We start from the raw sequence: 22,552 nt of genomic DNA, 5'->3' as shown, positions 1-22,552 counted from the left end.
TAGAACGAGCCGTTTTAGGTAGGCGTGGCTGACTCTTAACTTTTATAAAGAATATCTCTTTGGATTTGAGACTTTAGTCTTTGCAACTTTACAGATCTTCTTTATGCACCAAGAGCTTGTAACACTCCAAAGAGAAAGGAAAACTTGAAATCGCATCATATGACCCCTTTAATTTAAATATTTTTTGTGCGAACTATGTATAACAGAAGATTACTGGAAAAACAAATATGTACATACATAGTATATATACACTATATGGACAAAAGTAACATTAAGTTATTTAAAAAATTTATTTACACTATACCTGACTAAAAGCTAAAAAAAAAAACAATAAAACACATAATAATAGACTGAATAATAATAAAATTATTCACCTAATAAATTTATATCCCAAACCTTTCAATAATGTAGCAAGTTCTAGCAACGTTCTTACACGTTTTGTAACCACAACCTTATTTCTACCCAGGATGCTCTTGGTAATTCTGGGAGTGATGGCATGGGTCAGATCTCTTTGGAGTTCTACCAGAAGAAGAAGTCACGCTGGCCCTTTTCAGACGAATGCATCCCGTGGGAGGTCTGGAGCATCAAGGTGAACGTGGTGAACCTGGCCAACGAACAGGAGCGTCAGATCTGCAGGGAGAAGGTTGGCGAGAAGCTCGGCGAGAAAGTCATCAACATCGTGGAGGTCATCAACCGTCACGATTACCTTCCCAAGATGCCCACGCAGTCGGAAGTGGACAATGTGTTCGATACGAGTTTGAAAGACGTCCAGCCGTATCTGTACAAGATCACGTACCAGATCACTGATTCTCTGGGCACGTCAGTGAGCACTACCATGAGGAGGCTGATCAAAGACACGCTGGCATTGTAAAGGACAGTGAAACAGCTGAAGCCAGATGCTTCTTGGATGTTTATGATGATCATGTCAAAATAGAAAATCACATTACATTGTTCCTGAATGGGATTTACACTTTCCCTGTATAATAATGGTATACACTATCTTTATATCAGCTAATTCAAGCAAGAATATTATTGTAACTTGTTTTTTTTAAATAAAATCGAATTATGTTACCTGAATTATATTGTTCGGAATTTGTTTGTCTGAATTTTTGCTAGCCTGATAAACATTAATTTAAGGACCATGTGTGTTAGCTTCCTTGGAAAGTGTTAGAACAAATGCAAAATATTTGATAAATATCAGCATTAGGCCACAAGTAAGTGTTCTTTTCAAGCATTAATTCAAAAGCTAATTAAGAACATTAATGTCTATTCAATTAAAAACAACAAAAATATGTAATGCATAATTGTGAGGACTCCCATTTTTCTTCTCTAAGTTAAGTATTCTTATTTTAAACAACGTTTTGAGTTTTTATTTTAGGAACAAAATGTATAATATATACAAGTGTCTGTAAATTTTATAACTTGCATGGTCTCCAAATCAGAACACAAACACAGTATTACACAGTATTGATATTTATTTTAGAAAGCAAGCACAGAAAACAGTAGAAAATGCTTTAACACAAAAACTGATACAGTTTTTAAAGCCACATTAGAACAATTCAAGTGCTTACAAATATTAGTTATTGCAGTGATACCACAAGAATACCAAAAAAGATGTACTTTTCATAAAACAGAGAAAATGTATGTGTTGTACAAACAAAGTCCATAAAAAATGTGTTTTGAGGATTAAATGTTCTTTTCTGTCATCACTATTCATTCAAAGTCGTACAATCTAAGTATGATCAAATGCTATTAATAAATCCCTGGGTTTCATCTGCAAGTGTTTCCCAAAGTAAATCATGTGACAGTTTAAAGGAGACAAGGTCCAAGTTAGTCAACTTTAATGGTTAGGGCTACAAATGTGCAAATCTGCGCTGTTACATATGGCTCTGCTCGTGACTCCACAGACTGAAAGCGGTCTTAAATGTCCGGTGACAGAATTTGCACATGTACTGCCGTTTAAAGGTGAGCGCAGAGAGAGTTGGGGCATGGTAAAATAGCGTGTCGGATTCCTGAGGGGTGATCGTTTTTTCTGCGCTGTCGGACTTGGCGTGAGATTGCTCCCTAGGCTCATCGTTGCCTGTTTTGTCCTGCTCTGGCTTCTTGAGTTTGGTTGACGGTGACGTGGAGCCTCTGGGTTCCTCTTCTGGGGCATCCACCCCAGAATGGGTCGCTTTAAGTGGAGAAGTTGGAGGCTCTGGGATGGAAATTGTGAGAGGTGGAGAAGGAGACGGAGAAGACTGAAGCCTGTCGATGTCTCTCATCCCTGGCTCTTCAGGTGTGGACATGTGGGACTGGTAGTGGCTCCAGAGGCGGAAGTTAGTCCTGAATGCTTTGTGACATATGTGGCAGATGAAGGGTTTGATGTGGCAAAGCAGTTCCTGATGTCGTTCCAGGTCTTTGTGGGCACTGAAAAGCTTCCCACACTTCTCACAAGGCCAAACGCCTGGTTCCTCGGATCCAACAGAAGCGGTGCTCATGCCATCCTTGGCTGATACTGCTTCCTCTTGAGGTTCCTCTTTGACCTGCAGCTCCCCTTGACCGTGAGCACTCAAGTCCTCTGGGACATAAGACCATGAGTCTTCAGAATCATACATGGGTGGAACCGATGAGTCACTGTACACTCCTTCCTCTCTGGAGTCACGTCTCGACTCCTGAGAAGGAGGAACTCCGAGAACGTTGGATGATTCGTCATGATTGCTCTCCTGGAGACCGAGAGTCAACTGCTCCTTCACACTCATCATATTGTGATTGTGAACTTCAACCTGATGACGCCATATGCTGAAAGAGGACTTAAACGTGCGCATACACTCAAGACAGGTCAGCTTCTTGTACTTGCAGTGAGCTTCGTGGTCTTTCTTGACGACTGTGTTGGAGAATCGAAGTCCGCAGTATGGGCAGACGGTAGCATACCTGCAAGCTCTCTCATGGTCTTCTAATTCAGTCAAAGAGGGCAGTTTCTCATTGCAGAGCCGGCAAGAAAAGACATCCTTATCTTGGTTTTCTTCAAGATGTGTCAACTGCTGCTGCTGCTGCTTGTATTGAAGGTCTCTCTCGGCATCCGTGTCAAGGTTAGCCGGCTCAGCGGAGTGTCCTCTCATATGTAGTTTTAAGTGTGATTGAAAGAAAAACATTTTGCCACAATAGGGGCATCCGTAGGACCTCGATCGCCTGTTTTTCCTGCCGAAGGGTTGCAACTGCAGGCCTTGCTTGGATCTCCGGAGCTTCATAATCAAGGCCTTCTTTATCTCCCGCTCTCGTACTATATCAATTAGCCTCCTCTGAAACTTCTCATCCAGGACAGAATAGGAACTAGAAGAGGGTGCAGGATTTTGAACCACGCCGTGTTGGGTTTGGCAGTGAGTCCAGACTTTGAAGTTTGTGTGAAAGCGTTTGTGGCAGATGTCGCACGCATACGGCTTCTCTGGGTTGTGGTACATGTTCACATGGCGATACAGACCTGCATTGGACCTGAAAACCTTCAGGCAGTTCCAGCACTTAAACATTTTGTTTGGCCGAAGTTCTCCAGGTTCCTCATTACTTTTGTCCATGTTGGAATTGTAAGGTACCTCATCAAATGTGCTTTCCTGATGCATCAGATGATGCTCATTAACAGGCCTAGATCTCTTAAAGGGCATATAACTACCATCTATCTTAGTCTTCCTCTTCATCGAGGGAGTGAAGTACCCTCTTGGACCTTCATCATAGTTTGCCTGAAAGTCTTTGAAATTTACCGGCAGGTTGTCTCCAACAGTAATGCGAACTATTTCAGAGGGGTCAGCAAGAGGACTGCTGGGCTCTGCTTTAATTCGGAGTTGAGTCGTTTGAGTGCCCTCCGTCTGATATGCATTTCGCTGTCTCGACCTGAGAAGAAGTGACATATCTTTTGACACCCGATCCTCATTTTCAGGGTATGGCGACCTTGCTGTTGTGTTAATTAACTTGACCACGGACTGTCCTCGACTTTGTGAGTCCTTTAGCTCCAGAGCTGGAGAAAAAACGGGAACTGGACTATCCATCGACAATGATCTGCGCAGCAGACTTTTAATAAGTGGCCCACTTCGGTCTACAGTTTGGTTGCGTGGACCTTGATGTTCACCCACTGGTCTGGAATCATGCGATGCTTCCATTCTTCCATCATTGGCGCCGTCAGTTTGATCTGATTGTAGGCTTGCATGCTGTACAGACTCACTGAATGACACTGAGGATGTTAGTTGCGGCCTCATAGATTGCGATCGGTATTCAGTTCGACGTCTCAGTATGGATGTTGGTGAGGAGATGATAGATCTGCAGTTGCCATCGTCTGTGTTTTTATATGAACTTCTGCTGTTGGAGGTACTGTTGGACTCTTTTTCATTTGGTCTGATGTGTCCTGAGGATTGGCTCTGATTACTGAAATCGTGTGTGAGCGAGGGTGGCTCTGTGGCCTGTTTAAACGGTTTTCCCTGAAGAGTCGAACTTTTCCTCTGAAACACATCCATGCCAGGCTGCTCACCTTGACCTTGATGTACAATAACACTTCTCTTTTGAGAAGCGCCATCCTCCTCCTCAGAGAGCGACATCCATTTCCTTGACACAGACTCCTGTATAGCTGCCAGGCTGCATTTCTCCACAAACAGAGATGAGGAGTAGATGTAGTTGAGCACAATCTCAAATGCATCAGGCTCACAGAAGTCAAGCTGAACAATGGAGCGGTTCTCTGCGTCCCTTCTGGAGAACACAGACTGGAAATATTCACTGCATGCTGCAAGGACGCTTTTATGGGCCTGGTATTGTTGATCACCTACTAACAATACGACATCACAGAGCTGACCCTTCAACCGCTGCTCGTTGAGGACACCCAGCAGAGAAATACCATGGGAAGGGTTACAGTAGTGCCCCAGGCTCTCCATTTTGGCTTTGAGGGAGAGTGAAAGAAAATATAAATTTAGTGACATTGAAAAGTCATAACAACAGTGATTTCAATTAAGCAACAAAAGTATCTTGGTAATATTGTATACAAATATCAATACGCTGACATAACTACAAATGAACATTTTTTTACATCATTTATTTATGTATTTGTATCTAACTTTATAAATGCACTGTTTGTGCATTGTGTGCATTCACTTATTTATACAACTTGAAATATTACAAATATATTCATATATGTGGAAATTAACATTAATGTACATTTAAAAATACCCAATGCATTAAATAATGCTAAAATTAAATCTTATAAAAATTATTACCATCATCTTATAAAATATCTTAGATAGGAACACAACATGTAAGCTGACATTTGTCTCAAACAAATACACATTTCCATCAAATTTGTTTCAAAAACCATACAGTTATTGAAACATCTGAAATCAGATTAATATTTAGTATTTAGCCTTTGAATATTGTCTTGAATAATGAGGCACTCTGGACTGATTGGCAACCACTGCAATATAGTGTGTTAAAAAAAAATAACAACAATCTGACGAAGATGCCTGACTACAAACGCTATTCATTTATTAATACATTTTAAAATAAAATGTATGTTATTTAGTAAGCTGTTAAATAATGTCACTGTAGCATTACAATAAGCAAATAGGCTAAATATCATAAAATACAGTAAGCAGGCCTACCCAGCGTCTACGCACGCGCACAACGACCGCTGATTACATCATGTCTAACGTTAGTTACAGTTGGTTTTACGCTGCCTAGAGAGACTATTCGCTCATTAAAACGAGGCGTGAGTATATTTATATTTCAAATGAAATGATTTCGCTGCATATTCCTTCCTCTTAATCTCGAGCTCCATTTCAAATAAAACCATTTGTTGATTCACCGTTGCCAAACTGTGACCATATCAGCAAACAAGTCACAAAATACAGGCAACCGGCTGCGTTTCTTCACTCTACTATTCACAAGATAGGAAATGAAACGATTAGAACACGCGTCTGCGCACACACAGTCTCTCCTGTCACCGACTGCGCAGACGTCGCATCCTGCACAACAGACTGAGAGCAGCAGCTTCTGTCAGGAAAGAGAGAGCGCGCGAGAAAATCTCCTCGGCGTTACGTCAGGAAAGGCTGATTTTACCCAAACAACATTCAACTACTTCAATTAGACGACGAAATAAAGTTGTTCAGGATTTCAACTCACCCTAGTTCGGTGGCTTTAGATGCCCTGGAGCTCCGACACTGGACTTTGTTTCAGAGTTGCGTTGAGCATGAAGCAGTCGTGATTCCATCCATCTTGTATTTGACGTCATCCCACTCTAGGGATGAGGTCATCGCTAAGAACGCTCGTCACGTGTGCTGCTCTCTGATTGGCTGCTGTATAAGCTGTGGGCGTTCACGGAGGAAATGAGCGGAGGATGACGGACTGATAAACAGTGGAGATGAGTTCGCACGTATGCATACACTTGTTAAAGAGATAGGAAGCTTTTTGTCATTAAGTATAACGTTACATATAGAAATCAGTACTTCTAAAGACAATGTTATTTTCCCCCTGGAAGTATTTATTATTTAATCCACTGTATTTAATAATAGGTTTACAACATTTTTTTTTTTTTTTTTGCACACAGCGTATAGACAATGTGTTTTAACAATGTGATTTTTAAAATACATAATATTGGTGAATTGTATAACATTATTTTCATTTGATAACCATATTCATTCATTATCAAAATAGTTAGTTGTTGCTGCACTTAGAATTGTATTTTGCAATTTTAAGTTGCAGCATATCTAAATGATCACACTGCGTAGTTCTTTTTAATTATGCTTAAATTTGCTTATATGATGTATTTCTGTGCTAAATTATGTATATGATGCATGCTGATTAACTAATAATTACACATAATTCTAGAAGATCTGGGTTCTTTCCCCTCTGAAACTAATTAAAGTGGCATGCTTAATAAGGTTTGTCACAGAGTCATGGGACTTTGTACTCATTATATCTTCCTAAGGGAAAGCTATTGTGTTTACCTGTATAAAAGCCAGGTTAACTCATATCAAAGTGAAATTACACGAGGCAAGTTTCAGCATTATCACTTTTTTTTTTTTTTGGACATGCCTTATATCCAGGGCTCCCATTGTCAAGAAAAAAACCTGGGGCTATCAGGATTTTCTTTTCTTTTTTTTTTTTACTTTAATTGTGATTAGTAGAGGTAGTTCAAATATCTTGGTATCTTAATATATATATATATATATATATATTTCTAGTAATGCCATGCAGAATTCATTCAATCAAAAGTGTTTAGTTCTATTAGTGAAGTGACGTGTGGCCAAGTATGGTGTCTCATACTCAGAATTTGTGCTCTGCATTTAACCCATCCAAGTGCACACACACAGCAGTGAACACACACCCAGAGCAGTGGCGCACAGGGAGCAGTTGGGGTTCCGGTGACCTGCTCAAGGGTCTCACCTCAGTCATGGTATTAAAGGTGGAGAGAGCGCTGGTTATTCACTCCCCCCACCTACAATTCCTGCCAGACCTGAGACTCGAACCCGTGACCTTTGGGTTACAAGTCTGACTCTCTATCCATTAGGCCACGACTAGTTCACGACAGGATTAGTTCACCCAAAAAGGAAAATCTGCTGAAAATGTACTGGCCATCCAAGATGTAAGATGATTTTGTTTCTTCATCCGAACAGATTTGAAGAAATTTGGCATTACATCACTTGCTCACCAATGTATCCTCTGCAGTGAATGGGTGCCATCAGAATGAAAGTCCAGACAGCTGATAAAATCTCTTTTTTTTTTTTGCTTGTAAATTATGCTTGATCTAAGCCGATTTCTCTCCTGATTCAGACAAGATGACTTTTTCACTGGAATAAGCAATATTATGGACAGTGGGCTTTTAAAGTTAAAAATGTCTTAATGATGAAGTTATTACAAACATGCAGCTTTTCACTTCACAAGACTTCAGTTGATGGACTGAAGTCATGTGGATTATTGTTATGTTTTTATCAGCTGTGTGGACTCTCATTCTGACGCCACCCATTCACTGCAGAGGATACATTGATGAGCAAGTGACGTAATGCTAAATTTCTCCAAATCTGTTCAGATGAAGAAAAAAACTCAAACTGGATGGCTTGAGGTTGAGTACATTTTCAGCATTTTTTTATTTCTTGGTGAACTATCCCTTTAATTCAAACAGATGCAAATGAACATTTGCCCAGAAGTCGAGAAGGGTCTGGCTGCAGCTTGGTAGTTTCTTTTGTCTTGTCTTCACCACCTGGCTATACTGTTGTAAAATGTTGAGAGATTCAAACAAAAAGTAATCAATAAATAGAACAAAATAAAAAATAAAAAAGAGTGCAAGTGACGTCGCTAGTGGAAGTGCAAGTGTCTGAGAGTGCAAGCCTGAGAATGCAAGTCTGAGAGTGCAAGCGCCAAGCTGCAGCCAGACCCTTTTGCAGAAGTCTCTGTAATTTAAATATCCAACTGGAAAACTCAAAAATGTTTGGAAACCCAAAAATGTTTATCACTTTTTTCTTTCCCTCCGTCTATTCTTTGACAAATAACTGGTTGAACTCTGATCCTCTCAGTGGTTTCTCAAGCACACGGTACATTATGCTCCCCTGCTCTCTGCATGAGGACACATTAGTCACTCAGTGAGCGCATAACACTGACATTCTTTAATTAGGCTATTTTTCACACCACATTAATTAGCTGCTAGATTTAAACAAATGCCAGGCTGGGTGCTGATAATCTGGTGTCCGTATGGGTGCGTGTCTGTGTATCTGTGTATTTATGGCTTGAAGTATGTTCTCAAAGACTGAACATTATGTGCAACTAAGCTGGTTCAGTCACAGTGCAATTTTCACCAGAAAGAAAATGTCTCGAAGCAAAAACCTTTGCCTATTGTGAGCTAAGAGGTTTGCAAAGGGGTCTGAAGGGTACTATGGTGACACTTAAAAACATAATTAAGGACTTTTCTCATCGTTATCTGAAATAAAACTTATTGGCGTCACTAAAATGTCTGGTAAGACACAACTTTCAAACACATTTAGTCATTCTTTTTTATAATCAGCAGCATTTTACTGTAATTTTTATTCTCAAAACCCTCTCAAAATGAACTTGTATTTCCTCTACCAGTCTAACACCGACTAAAGGGTAAAGTGTCAAAATCTCATATTACACCATACAGTAGCTGAAAGTGAAATGCTTTTTAAAATGCCATTGATTTTCCACTGTTGTTACAGGAGTCTTTTGGTTTAGTAGCACCTGAGCAGATAAAATAAAACAGACTCAAGGGAGTCGATGGCGTCTGGAGAGAAAGGTGGGACAGGAGCAGGTGTCAGCAAGGGTTTGCTTCCAACAGTGTATGTGGAGCTCATAGAGTAACCTGTTCCATTCACAATGGCTTAGTATGATTTTTCAAAAAAAGAAGCAAGTATTTAGTAAATGAAAATGCATTGGGTTGTTGGTACCTGGTTAATCACATCTCTTCTTGGCCTTGGAATGGGGCACAACACTTTATTTGAAGGTAGGAAAAATCTGCTTATGTTTTCAAATTGTGCTTGATTTAAGTATCAAATTTATCTCAGATGGTTTTCCTACCATTTAAAATTAGACATATAGGAAGAGTATATAAAATGAATGTGGACAACTTGTTAGAAGTTTGATGAGAAATTCAAGTTCATATTGATATTTCATACTTTGGTATCTTGGCAAACCTGAGCAATAGTTTTTTCTTTGAAGCTCTTAAGGAGATTTTTGAAGTCTGAAGAAAAAATGTAATACCTATTTCTATTTCCACTCAGTTTAATCTCATTACTTTCTCTGAGATCATTAGTGATTTTTCTTTCCAGTGCTGTTATAAATCTATAAATATAAATATCTAATATAAAAGTCTATCAATATAAATCTCTTTTAAATGTTATATAATTTTATATGTGTAGTTTATTCACTACTGTTCAAAATTTGGGGGTTAATAAGATTTGTTTTTAAATTTGTTTTTAAGAAATAATTTTTTCAGCAAGGATACATTAAATTGGTCAGAAATGACAGTATGAAATGACAGAAAATACATCTATAGTGTTTTAAAAGATTTCTGTTTCAAATACATTTTTATTACTCAAGGAATACTAAATGGTTTCCCAAAAATATATAAATAAGCAGTACAACTGTTTCCGACATTGATAATAATATGAAATGCTTCTTCAGCACCAAATCAGCATATTAGAAGGATCATGTGACACTGAAGACTGGAGTAATGTTGCTGAAAATTCAACTTTGCCATCATAGGAATAAAGTACATTTTAAAATATATTCAAATAGAAAACAGTTGTAATTGCATTGCAATAATAATAATACTTGCACCATATTACTGTTTTTACTATTCGATCAAATAAATTCAGCCTTGGTGAGCATAAGAGAGTTCTTCAAAAAACATACACTTTACAACTTTAGAATGGTATATTTTGGTACCATTTGTCACGGAGCAAACTATAAGATGATTGAATTTGTCTATTTCTGACAATTTTTAATTTGTTTAAATTTTCAGGATATGACCGGACTCTGTCAGGTTATCATCTGTGTAATATGACTGAGTCTGTGTCAGAGGTGGTCTCCTCTGTGGTCTCCTATCCAACCTCGTACACCCAGAGGAAACCGTGTGGTGGCTGGCTGCCATGGACAATGTGTGATGTCACCGTTTATAAAACAGAATACCGAACACAGGTGTATGACAAGCCCAAACAGGTCATGAAATGTTGCCATGGCTATGAACAAGTTGGGAGTTACTGTGCCTTGTGTGAGTACTTTCAAACAAATTCATATGAAATAGAATTGTCCCTGGAAAGTAGGATGCTGCAGATTGTCTTAATCTACATGAAAATTGACATCATTGTTGACCACTGTTAAGACTTCTTTAATCTTTTTTATTGATATTGTCATTATCTCAGCCTTGAACAGAAGTGCAGAATTCACATCCAAGCCAGGACTGTGTCCCCCAACAGGAGCGACAGGGTCTCTGTGTAATAATTCAAACTCCTCTGGCTCTGTGTGCAACTGGGACATTGATTGTCCTCAGTGGCAAAAATGCTGCCTGATCGAAAACACCTCCCCCATCTCTCAGTGCTCAGACCCAGTACCATCAGGTATACACAAACCCATACTGAATTCTCATAGGCAGGCACATTGTTAAATAACATACAATGAGTTTAAAAAGCCAATTTTTCCTCAAGTCAACAGAACCTGGTGCTTCAATGTGACAATAACAGTTAAGACAACCTATGAGCTAGTTACCATGAACAAAGGACTCTTCAACCACACCAGACTGCTGCACTCTGTGGTTTGTAATCATCGGTTTATCATTCATCTACGACATTATGTGCTTTATAAACTTTAAGATGCCAAATATGCTGTCCAGTTAGCTCACTAAGTGAAACACAGCCCATATATGTTGTATATCTGCAGTGGGTATGTTCTGCAGTGATGTAACTGTTGGGTCTTTCTGTAGGTAACTGGCGCTCTGGGAATTGATCAAATTTCTGTGCATCATGTCTGGTCAAAATCAGCAGGGCCCTTCACAACTTCTTCCTCACTGCTGGTTTGTTCTTCTAAAGTTATCTTACTAGAAGACATCTCTACAAAACTGTATCTGCTGGGAATCATTGAGGAGGTGACTAATTTGGTGGTGCAAGGTATGTCTGATTTCTGTAATTGTGAAACGAAAGCATTTCATATGATTCAGTTTGCCAAGACCAATGTCATATATTTCAGTATTCGATTTTAAGAACATTCTTATTGACATTTCTTGACATTACATTGACATTACTTGATGTCTAATGTACAATTTGGATCCTGAAGCTAAACTAATTGGGAGCCATTGATCTATAGAGGTCTTTTTTATAAAAAATGAACTTTTATGTAATAATGTCATTTGAGCACGTCCATTATCTTGATAAATCCACATCCTCATGCATACATCATTATTTCCTACACAGATGTGGATGAATGTGCAGCTCCGCAGTTGAACAGTTGTTCTCGACATGCAAAATGCACGAATACAGAAGAGTCTTATACATGCACCTGCCGTCCTGGGTGTCTTGACCTCAATCCTTCACAGCCAGGAACAGTTTGCATGGGTAAGAAAGGATGTTCATGACATAACAATGCTCTCTTAACCACATGAAACCCCATCATTTTGAGAGGACCAAGATCCAGTCAAGTGTTCTGTTTCTAATCAGCCCCCAGTGTCACTACACAACCTCCACCACCAACCACCACCACCACCACCCCATCCTGGACTACTCACTCTCTACCACCACCAACCACCACCACCCCATCCGGGACTACTCACTCTCCACCAGGTACACTAGAATAACTTCTGATTATCCCCATTCAAAATTATCAGTTATGCACTTTTTCATCAGGAATCACTTTGAACTTTGTTGGTGCTCCTGTCTTTTCCTTTAAGATAATAAAACTGATGGAGGACAAACGAGTACCTTTTCAACATCCACTGTTGAAACCTCTTCCTTCAGCCAAAAATCTTCTACATGTGGTTTGTCTCTTTACTTTTTAGTTTGTATCTTTACTTACTAATTCAAAGTCTTAATGACTTAAAAGTTCAGTCAAAGCACAGTGATGTCTGATTTATGAGACAATCATTCTTTGGAGTTTGTTCTTGGCTATGAATTAGTCAAACTGATTTACAGATTAGTTTACTGTAAATGATTCTGTTTAAATGGCTTCAGTCTGAATCATAATGATTAATAACTTATTGGTCAAAAATAGTGTGAATCCTTTAAATGAATTTGAAAACTTTTGTCTTTATTTTTTTATTTCATTTTATTTTTGTTGTTGTTCTATGAACCCCTCATTTTCTTACACTGCATGTGTAGCATCTAGTTTGGCATTGAAAATAGTGTTGTGATATATCTCGCCAACTTCTTTCTTTTCTTTCCATGTTAAGACTACACACCTGAGATCATCAGCATCCTCTCTTATAATGTCACTGCATCATCCTTCCATGTGGCATGGACCACCAACATCCAGATTGGGGTCACCTTCCACTTGGTTCTGCTAAACGGGAGCAATGAGATACAAAACTGGAACGTGAAAAGCTATAATTGGACATTCACAGACCTGAGTCCTGTGGTTCTTCATACTGTACGTGTCACTCCAGTTGCCTGTGATAAACAGGGAAACCCCATAGAGATCAAAGTGAGAACAGGCAAGTATAACAGCAGTTTAATTTTAGGCATTTCTACTAAAAATTCATTCTATAGTAATACTGCTGACTATAGATTCCCGGTGTTTATTCAGTATATTACAGTGTCAGCATGATTAAATGTGTTAACATTTAGCTAACCAAATACTGTGCTTTTTTTTTAGATGGACAGTCTCTTGGAGCTACAGCCCGCTTGAAAGGCAGAAATTATACAGATGCCTTGAAAGACCCAACCAGTGATGAATATAAGGAGTTCTGTGACAGTGTCATAAATGAGGTTTGATGGATTCCATATTAATCAAAGCACATGAGTAATAATATATCAAGATGATACTTTAGGCATGATGTAACATACACTCTCCAATATTCTAGCAAATTACTGCCCATAGACATAGACTTTGCATTGATATCATAGAGACTTGGTGATGGTCATGACTTACACCATTCAGCAACCATCTAGCAACCAACTAAAACGCCTTAGCAAATGCATAGTAACACCCTAGAAACCATTCCCAACACCCTAGTGTATTGCATAAGCAAGCCTTTACATTTTCTTTATAAAATGTAAAAATGTAGTTTTAATTTCATAATCTATGATTTATCTTAAACAAGATCACTCTCAGAAATGTGTTGATTCGCTTTCAAATGTGTCTCCAGATTCTTTCGTCCTTGTCTCCAGAGATACATGCACTAGTCATCACTGGACAGGTCATCATCCAGATAACATCACTTTCATCCGGCAGTGTAATCGTGAACTTTTCCATCATATTTCAACCCGGCAGCAACTTGAACATGTCAAGCGTGTGCAGTGCTCTGATGGGGTCTCTTCAGAACAGCTCCATATATGTAGTAGACAGTATACACATAGCAGGTACTGGTTACTCTTTCTATTCTTACTATTTTGAGATAATGAATTGAAGTTAATGAATGACAACACGTTATATGAAGTTTGATGTTGGAACTGTTTCAACATGATGTGACATGTTGTCTTGAGATGTGATTGGTCTCTTGTCGTTTATAGATCCAGATGAGTGTTTTCTGGATGAGGCGGACTGCTCTCCATGGGCTTACTGTAATAACACTTTTGGCTCATACATCTGTGGCTGTTGGTCTGGATACACAGACTTGAACCCCAGTAGACCAGGGCGCAGCTGTGCAGGTACACGCTGGAGAGAACGCTACTGTAGAGATTTCATTAGACTGTCACACATCTTTAAGAGACAAACAGGAGTCGATAACGTACAGATACATATAAATTGTTTTTTAAAGATATAGTGACTACAAATCACAGTTTGGACATCATTTACTCACCTTTATCTCTTTGTCTATTTTAAAAGTAATTTCTAGATGTGTAATTTCTGTGCCACTGACGGCAACAAACAAAATTTCAAAAGTAATGACTTTTAAACAGATTTCTGCCACAAACAGATAGCCATTGGTTGAGACAATCCTGCTGTTGCTTGGCAGATCAAGATGCTCAAACGAACAAAAGCAATATTTTGATAGTGTCACAGAGACACAGTTACAGTTTTTGGGAAATAAATCTTCCACTGGCTTACTTAAAGTCTCTGAACATTAAACTTAAAACGTAAAACCATTTTAGACCTGAATATAAAATTCACACTTTAACATAAAGTATTTCTTTAAGTATACTGTTTAAGTATCATTAAGCCACCATGAAATCAAAATAAACATTTCTTATTTTTATGTTAAAAAAGAATGTGCCCTCATAATGTTTAATCAAAAGCATTAACATCCCCTCACCCTTACAATGACATCTCAAGAGCTTGATTGACAAGCAATCTGACCAATCAAAACGCAGAATCCGCCATTTTGTCCGAAAAAACAAACAAACAAATCAGACAGACTTTGATGGACTTAAACTTAAATATGAATAATTCTGTGTATTGACGTCTTTCCAAGGTTGAAATAAAATACCTTCTGATGTTTATTCATGTTTATTTCGTACTTTAAGTAGGCTAAATATGAAAAGACGATTGGTTAATGTGACGCATAAACTGAGGCAATACAGTGATCTGTCACAACACATTAAAGAGCCACAAAATAAAAAAGTTTATTTAACATTACACCATTTTATCACACAGTAAAAAGAGCAAAGAGGAAACTGACAACGTGCCAACAGACAAGACAGAGCAGGTTACTTCTGGTATGAAACAAGGTCTCCGCTTTCAAATTTAGTCATTTTTTAAGAAATTCAAACAATAAATATCGTTTTGTGGCTCTTTAATGTGTCCTGACGTGAACTGATCCCATTTCATATTTACTTCAAGCACAAAATAAACATAAATGAACATCAAGTATTTTATTTCAACCACGGAAAGACGTAAATACACTACATTTTTCAAGTTTAAGTCCACCGAAGTTGATCTACTCTCCTGTCTGATCTGTTTGTCGGGTAAGATGGCGGATTCCGCGTTATGATTGGTCAGATCACTTGTCCATCAAGCTCTTTGTGAACAGTCAATTGTTAAACGACACCAATCCAATCAATTTTCAATGGACTAAATCAAGTCCTGGCTTACATTTTTCCTCATTTGAAAAGCTGGATATACTTGAATATAACAGATAATATTCACTTGGATATACCTGTTATAATATTCTCATCTCTATTTTTTTTCCTGTTCATGGCCACAGCTTCACCTACAACAGTGACAGTTCATCCCACCACAAACTACCCTGGAGAACCTTCAGATTCCACGGGCACTACAACATCTTCCACCACCATGTTTGGGAACCCAACTATGAGCAGTACAGTGAGCACAACTCATGTTCAGCACAACACAACAACGTCTTCAACTTCCACAGCTACTAACAGACCAACAACAGTGACAACCAACATTCCTACAACAATACTTGCACCTACGACACAGAACTCTGTCAGAACTACAACTTCCGCTTATCGGACATCAAACAATCCACCACATTTGATCTCCTATGTAGCTGTTGAGTGCATCCCGGGGTATGTAACAGTCGTTATAAAGCGAGATGTCTTGCACAACCATTACATCCAAGAGAGTTCCCTGTACCTCGGTAAACCAGAATGTGGTCTCAGTGGGGGAAATGCATCCCATGTGTGGCTCACTACATCTTGGGTGAAGTGTGGTACTAAACTAGCGCAAGTAAGACCTCCAGTATCATTAAACTCTGTAAATTATGTCTATGTAGTGTGTTGTATGATAACATAACCAATGTTTTTTGTCTTTTAGAACGGCACCCATAATTTAGCTAACGTGACTCTATATAACAGCATGAGCAATGTTTCTTCTGTGCGTCTGGAAGTTCCTGTCATTTGCTCTTACCCCAGAGGCATCCTCATCTCCACGGGATACGCCCCCTCAGGGTACTGTGCTTCCATAGCAACTGTCTCCATGGAGCTTGTTTTTCTCTTGGTTTCCTACTCAATACGCCATCTCTTGTCACGTCAAGGACATCTAGACTCAATTTAAGGTGTTAATTATGTCAGCGTGCATTAAACAACAAACACATTTTTCCTAAACTCAGATATCAAACTGAGACCAGATTATTTAAATTAGGAGTGGAAACTCCAGTTATTTACTTTTGCTTTCAGTGGATGAATCTCACATTTGCAGGTCACATTTTTCACCAAAATTAAAAGAAAAAGGAAGAAATTATATATTGCATATATAAGAAAATAAAGACCATTAAGTTTTTTACATTGTAACATTATTTTCATGACAATTTCCCACCCAATTCTTACTATCAAAATTGTTTGATTTTTTTTTTTTTTTTTTTAGTTTAGTTTAAGAGTTATTGCCATTGTCTTCAATGGTTATTTTGATTAGAATACAAGTGTCAGTATTTTCTTTCTTTTTAAAAATTAGCTTAAATTAAATAATAAAATAAAAACAATAAATAAATAATAAATAATAAATGTAAACCTTTAAAATATAAAAATGAATAATACAAATAATAATAATATATATATAAATAAAATCATTAGCATTTTATATGATGAATTATTAGGATATAATTGTTATAATAAAGTATTTTTATTTACATTTATTTACACTTATTTAAATCATTTAAAAATATTATGTTTAAAATATAAAAATGAACACAATTAAATAATGTACTGTAGCATCTTGTTTTCATATTGCGGTAATAAACATGAGATTTTATAAAAATGTAAAACCCCCAAAAATGGGCTTTATTTCCTTTAAGCGAAATATCATTTTCTAATTCTTTCTTTTGATTTCAGGGTGATTTTGTCACTTTGATTACAACTAACAAACCCTGTCTTTTGAAGGTATTTTGATATGATCAATGACCCAGTGGCAGGATCGGGTAGTTTCCAGGTTACTGTGCGGCTGCTGAATGGGACGATTCCTTTACCTGACAATTTCACCCTCTCCCCTGATGATGAAATCATTGTAGAGGTTGGGGTCAACACTACTATCTCCCAAATCAAAGTTGTCATCGACAAGTGCTGGGCCACTTCCAGCAGCGACTCATCAGAGTCTCCCTACTACCTGTTTCAGGATAGTGGGTGGGTGCAGCTGAATAATGTCTTTCAGTGGCTATTTTCATTTGACTAGAGCTTTTAAAGGGTTAGTTCACCCAAAAATGAAAATTCTGTCATTAATTACTCACCCTCATGTCAAACCCGTAAGACCTTCGTTCATCTTTGGAACACAAATTAAGATATTTTTGATGGAATCTGAGAGCTGTCTGACCCTGCATAGACAGCAACGCAACTGAAATGTTCCCAAGTCCAGAGACGTAGCAAGGAGATCGGTAAAATAATCCATGTGACATCAGGGGTTCAACCGTAATTTTACGAAGCTACGAGAATACTTTTTGTGTGCAAAAGAAAACAAAAATAACGACTTTATTCAACAATTCGTCTCCTCCGCGTCACCCTGTAGCGCCGAAGACGAATTGTTGAATAAAGTCGTTTTTTTTTTTTCTTTTGCGCACAAAAAGTATTCTCGTAGCTTCATAATATTACGGTTGAACCCCTGATGTCACATGGATTATTTTACCGATCTCCTTGCTACGTCTTTGGACTTGGGAACATTTCAGTTGCGTTGCTGTCTATGCAGGGTCAGACAGCTCTCAGATTCCATCAAAAATATCTTAATTTGTGTTCCAAAGATGAACGAAGGTCTTACGGGTTTGAAACGACAGGAGGGTGAGTAATTAATGACAGAATTTTCATTTTTGGGTGAACTATCCCTTTAAAAGTAGATTTTTCACAGGTGTCCCTATTTGACTGTGCTGTATTGGATACCCGCTGTGTAATGTGTTCACATATCTCTCGCTGTTCCTCAGGTGTCTGGTGACAAACCCATACACAACTGTTCTTCAGAACGGAAACGACACTGTGGCTTTGCTATCAGTGCGGATATTCAAAGTTGTAAATCTCTATGTCATCTACCTGCACTGCCAGATCCAGATCTGTGTTGAAATTCAGGACGGCGCCTGCAGACCTGTGAGTTTATGTATATATATTTAAGTAGTTGTGGTGTTATAGCTTTTACAAATTATGTCTTTTTATTTCTTTTAAATATATTGTGTTGTTTTTTTTTCTTACTTTTCCGCATAGATTAAATGGACAGCATGTGAACAGAAATGCAAGAATATTTAATATATATAATCTTTTTGCAAATCATTAGGTTTGTACGAAGACATACAGGTCGTCTAACGTAGTTGGAGTGACAAAGGCTTCCGTTGGACCCATAAAGAGAATACGGCCAAGTAAATACTTCTTATTTAATCCAAAGAATGCTCATATAATAACTATACCCTGTATATTAGGACATAATATCAACTGACAAAATCTTTCTTTCTCTTTCTTTTTCTTAAAACGTCAGTCCAAACAGATACATCAAATACTCTGCAGTCTGTTGGATTTATTCTGCTTGGTGTTGGTGTGTTTCTGTTTTCCCTGGCTGCCATTGCAGGATTGGTGTATCATAAAAGGAAAATCGGCAACTACAACTTCCGTTGCAAACCACAGCAGCAGAACTTCACCTATCATGTTTTTGACACGTAACTGCACTCAAATAGTTAACTGTAGTTGTAAACTGATCATTTTATTATTGGATATTACTAACAGGCACAGTATATAGAAAATTGAATTAATGGTTTAGATAAATGGATTAATGGAATTAATGGATTTGACTATATTTTTGTAGAAAAACAATCTACTATGAAAGTTATTCTTCATTTTTTTTTGTTTTGTTTTTTGTCAGCACTTTAACATATATGTGAATCCGGACCACAAAACCAGTCATAAGTAGCACAGGTATATTTGGAGCAATAACCAACAATACATTGTATATGGGTCAAAATTATTGATTTTTCTTTTATGCCAAAAATCATTAGGATATTAAGTAAAGATCCTGTTCCATGAAGATATTTTATAAATTTCCTTTTCCATAAAACTTCATTTTTGATTAGTAATACGCATTGCTAAAAACTTCATTTGAACAACTTTAAAGGTGATTTTCTCAATATTTCAGATTCCAAATTTTCAAATAGTTGTATCTCAGCCGAATATTGTCACATCCTAACAAACCATACATCAATGGAAAGCTTATTTATTCGGCTTTCATGTTATGTATAAATCTCAATTTCAAAAAATTGACCCTTATGACTGGTTTTTGTGGTTCAGGGTCACATATGGTATAGATCAAGGTCTTAACCACGTCTTTAACTTTGGTGGGGGTGCCATTTTTTAAAGAAATTATATTTTTGTTTTAAAATTTGCACACAATCATTCTTATTCGTATGCCTGATATGTCGAAAACGCAAAATGTTCGTTGCCAGTCATAGCTATTCATTCACATAAAATTAATAATTAAATTATTCTTTTCAACTCAAAAACCTGGGTAGTTTGCATCACTGAATGTTGTTGTTGATCGTTTAACACTTGAAATTCTATAGTAAAACCGTTATGAAATATAACGTTAAGCTGCTTACATTTTACCTCGCATTCTTTCACCGAAGAGTTGCGCGGGAATTTCCCGCCTTCTTTGATCTGATTCGTCATCTCAGTCATTTTGACATTGACGAGCGTTATTGGAACGCTGAGGCAGACCAGCCTAAAAAAATCCATTCAAATTCCATACAGAGTTGCATCAACAATATCAAATAGTAGGAGAGAAATGTGTCCATTAGTCATTTTTGGTGGGGCTTGTCCTCCTCAATGTCTACTGTGGTTACAGCCCTGGTATAGATATTTAAAATGGTTGAATATGTTACTTATTATGTCATTTAAGAAAACTGCAAACAAAAGCTATATACCAAATACACAGCTTTTTCAGTAAAGGTATGGCACTTTCTCAAATACGCCACTAGAGGACGCTGTTAGCTGTACAATTTGATACCAGGTCTGTATGTGCTTCACATTTAGGCAGATGAAAATCTGATTTTATTAGTAATATTTTAAATAAATGTATACTTCACCTGTCACATATGGTCTGTTAAATTACTGTTTCAAGCTGTTCATTTCTTAATTAAAAAAAAAAAAAAATATATATATATATATATATATATATAGGCCTATATATTATTTGTGTTTATGGAGAGTAATGTGAGAGAATGCCTCTGCAATTATGTTCCAATCGATTATTCTCATCTTTGTAGGGAGGATTTAACATTTCCTAAAAAGAATGTGACTATCCTCTGAGACTTTTGAGTGCAAGGAGCCTGTGTGAGAGAGCTAGTAAACAAGGCCTCCTCGATCTTTTGTAGGCTGAAGAGGGTTTGTGAATTCTCCAGAGGCAAGTGTAACAAGTGTATTTCAGAGATGGGGGAGTCACACACATCTTCAATTCACCAATTATTATTCAGCTACATGCTAAAAGTAAGCCATCTCCGTGGCAACATCTCAGTTTTGCCTTCTGGAGCTGTAGAACTGTGTGTATTTGTGTGTTTTCATGGATGTGAGTGTGGGTGGATCTATGAGCAAGTTTATGTTTGCGTGTGAATGTTTATAAAAAGCAGGTCATATCTTACACACTCGATTTCTCTGTGGTCATTTTTACTGTTTAAGTCGCACTTCGAAATCTTGATTTGCAAGTTGCAGAAGGATCAAGATGTAAACCAACAGATTTGAAATATACAAAAATATCACTGTTATCTTAATTACGGTTTCCCTCTGCTTCTGTTAATTAGTGCTAGAACCCTTCCAGCAATTAATCTACAGTCATGGAAGCATATTAAACAATCTCATCAGAGAAATGAGCTCGCTTAGATGAATATAATAAACAAAAGTGCTTTCATGGTAATATTTATAAATATATATATTTTTAATCTACGAAAGAGGATGTGTAACATAATAAGCCCAGGCCGTGATATACTCATTGATGTTTATTAGAGAGGGCAATGGCCTGTTGAAAGGAAGGACACAAAGTTAATGTCTTTTATTCCAGTAAATGCAATTATAAGGATGCAGCTGAATCATTAGTGTTGTAATTTAAATAAAAGGCCATGCTCAGTTCCATCTAATCAGCCTCCTTTTGTTTCTGAAGATGAGATCAACTCTTCATCTCATCTAGATTCTCAAGAGTCTCCATAATAACAAGTGTCCTTAAATGTTATCCCTGTGGAAAATTCCAGCTTAGGTTAGTTGGTTTGGTTCTGGTTAGCTGGTGATCATCATCTACAATGTGTCCTGACAGAAGTCTGGTCTTGGCCTCTCAAATTCTCCTTGTCTGTGTGTAATATCTGCCCTGTGAAACCAGGAAAAAAAAAAAATCCCTCAGGACTTTCTCGCTCTCTCTAACTCTCAGGTTCAACAAAGATTCCCACAGTTCACAGCAGACTGGAGTAACTATGGATCCTTGTGCTAATGTCTCTTAAGCCATTCATTTTTCATTAGATCTCCGTCCAAAGTTCCCTCTAAACTTTGAATTATTCAGACGATTGGTATGAAGACAGCTGACTTGGAAAATGGGAAATGACAGCTCCGTAGTCCATCATGATGAGGACTTTCCATTGACTTCTTTTGTTGTCATAATGAACTGAAATTAAATACATACAGTATGATACTTCCAAGATCCACGTTTTTCTAGTTAATGTTAAAAAACAAACAAAAAAACTTTTACTTACAGCTACATCGAAAGCAGCAATAAATCAAAATTATTTTAAAAACTATAAAACTAAAATAGTGTACTATTGTAGGGAGACCGGGGCTAGTTGTCACAAAGGCTGTATATAATTAATCCTATTTTAATATAATGTTTATTATTATAAAAAACAAACAAAACAAAACTATATGAGGAACATATTTCCTAATGAATATTGCAATGAAGGCACGAAAACAACCAGATAAACACTAATTAGTTCACATTTATTAGACTTTTAAACAGTATGTTATACTTTAATGAAGCACTTAATGACATATTT

The 22,552-nt window shown here is 37.4% G+C and overlaps 2 protein-coding genes and 1 pseudogene across 3 annotated transcripts in view; 2 read left to right on the top strand and 1 right to left on the bottom strand.

Annotated features, from left to right (window-relative positions):
* The window catches only part of atg101 (autophagy related 101), a 2,508-nt gene extending 1,415 nt beyond the window's left edge, over positions 1-1,093 (top strand). For both annotated transcript variants that reach the window (XM_016483120.1, XM_016483122.1), the window contains exon 3: positions 467-1,093. In XM_016483120.1, the coding sequence (XP_016338606.1) occupies positions 467-871 (405 nt within the window). In that variant the 3' untranslated portion in view covers positions 872-1,093. The remainder of the gene's footprint in view (positions 1-466) is intronic.
* A 646-nt stretch (positions 1,094-1,739) lies between these two features.
* Positions 1,740-6,425, bottom strand: LOC107686130 (zinc finger and BTB domain-containing protein 21-like; annotated as a pseudogene).
* A 4,056-nt stretch (positions 6,426-10,481) lies between these two features.
* Positions 10,482-19,410, top strand: umodl1 (uromodulin-like 1). The gene is made up of 17 exons (XM_016483119.1): positions 10,482-10,732; positions 10,884-11,078; positions 11,166-11,272; positions 11,441-11,624; positions 11,928-12,068; positions 12,171-12,293; positions 12,401-12,487; positions 12,899-13,159; positions 13,321-13,433; positions 13,814-14,027; positions 14,178-14,315; positions 15,812-16,296; positions 16,384-16,517; positions 17,445-17,684; positions 18,470-18,629; positions 18,814-18,895; positions 19,012-19,410. The coding sequence occupies exons 1-17, from the start codon at positions 10,522-10,524 to the stop codon at positions 19,191-19,193; spliced, it is 3,057 nt and encodes a 1,018-aa protein (XP_016338605.1). The 5' UTR covers positions 10,482-10,521; the 3' UTR covers positions 19,194-19,410.
* Positions 19,411-22,552: the final 3,142 nt, after the last annotated feature.

The sequence above is a fragment of the Sinocyclocheilus anshuiensis genome, unplaced genomic scaffold (genome assembly GCF_001515605.1).
Source record: "Sinocyclocheilus anshuiensis isolate Anshui unplaced genomic scaffold, SAMN03320099.WGS_v1.1 scaffold437, whole genome shotgun sequence".
Taxonomy (NCBI): Eukaryota; Metazoa; Chordata; class Actinopteri; order Cypriniformes; family Cyprinidae; genus Sinocyclocheilus; species Sinocyclocheilus anshuiensis.
The sequence above is the reverse complement of the archived record's forward strand: the minus strand, read 5'-3'. Positions and strand labels throughout refer to the sequence as shown.

What these genes read in the sequence shown, in the direction of transcription:
- umodl1 (XM_016483119.1), top strand. Translation starts at nt 10,522, where the DNA reads ATGACTGAGTCTGTGTCAGAGGTGGTCTCCTCTGTGGTCTCCTATCCA. An exon ending in TGGGAGTTACTGTGCCTTGT is followed by an intron (nt 10,733 to 10,883) that starts GTGAGTACTTTC and finishes TCATTATCTCAG; the next exon opens with CCTTGAACAGAAGTGCAGAA. An exon ending in ACCAGGGCGCAGCTGTGCAG is followed by an intron (nt 14,316 to 15,811) that starts GTACACGCTGGA and finishes TCATGGCCACAG; the next exon opens with CTTCACCTACAACAGTGACA.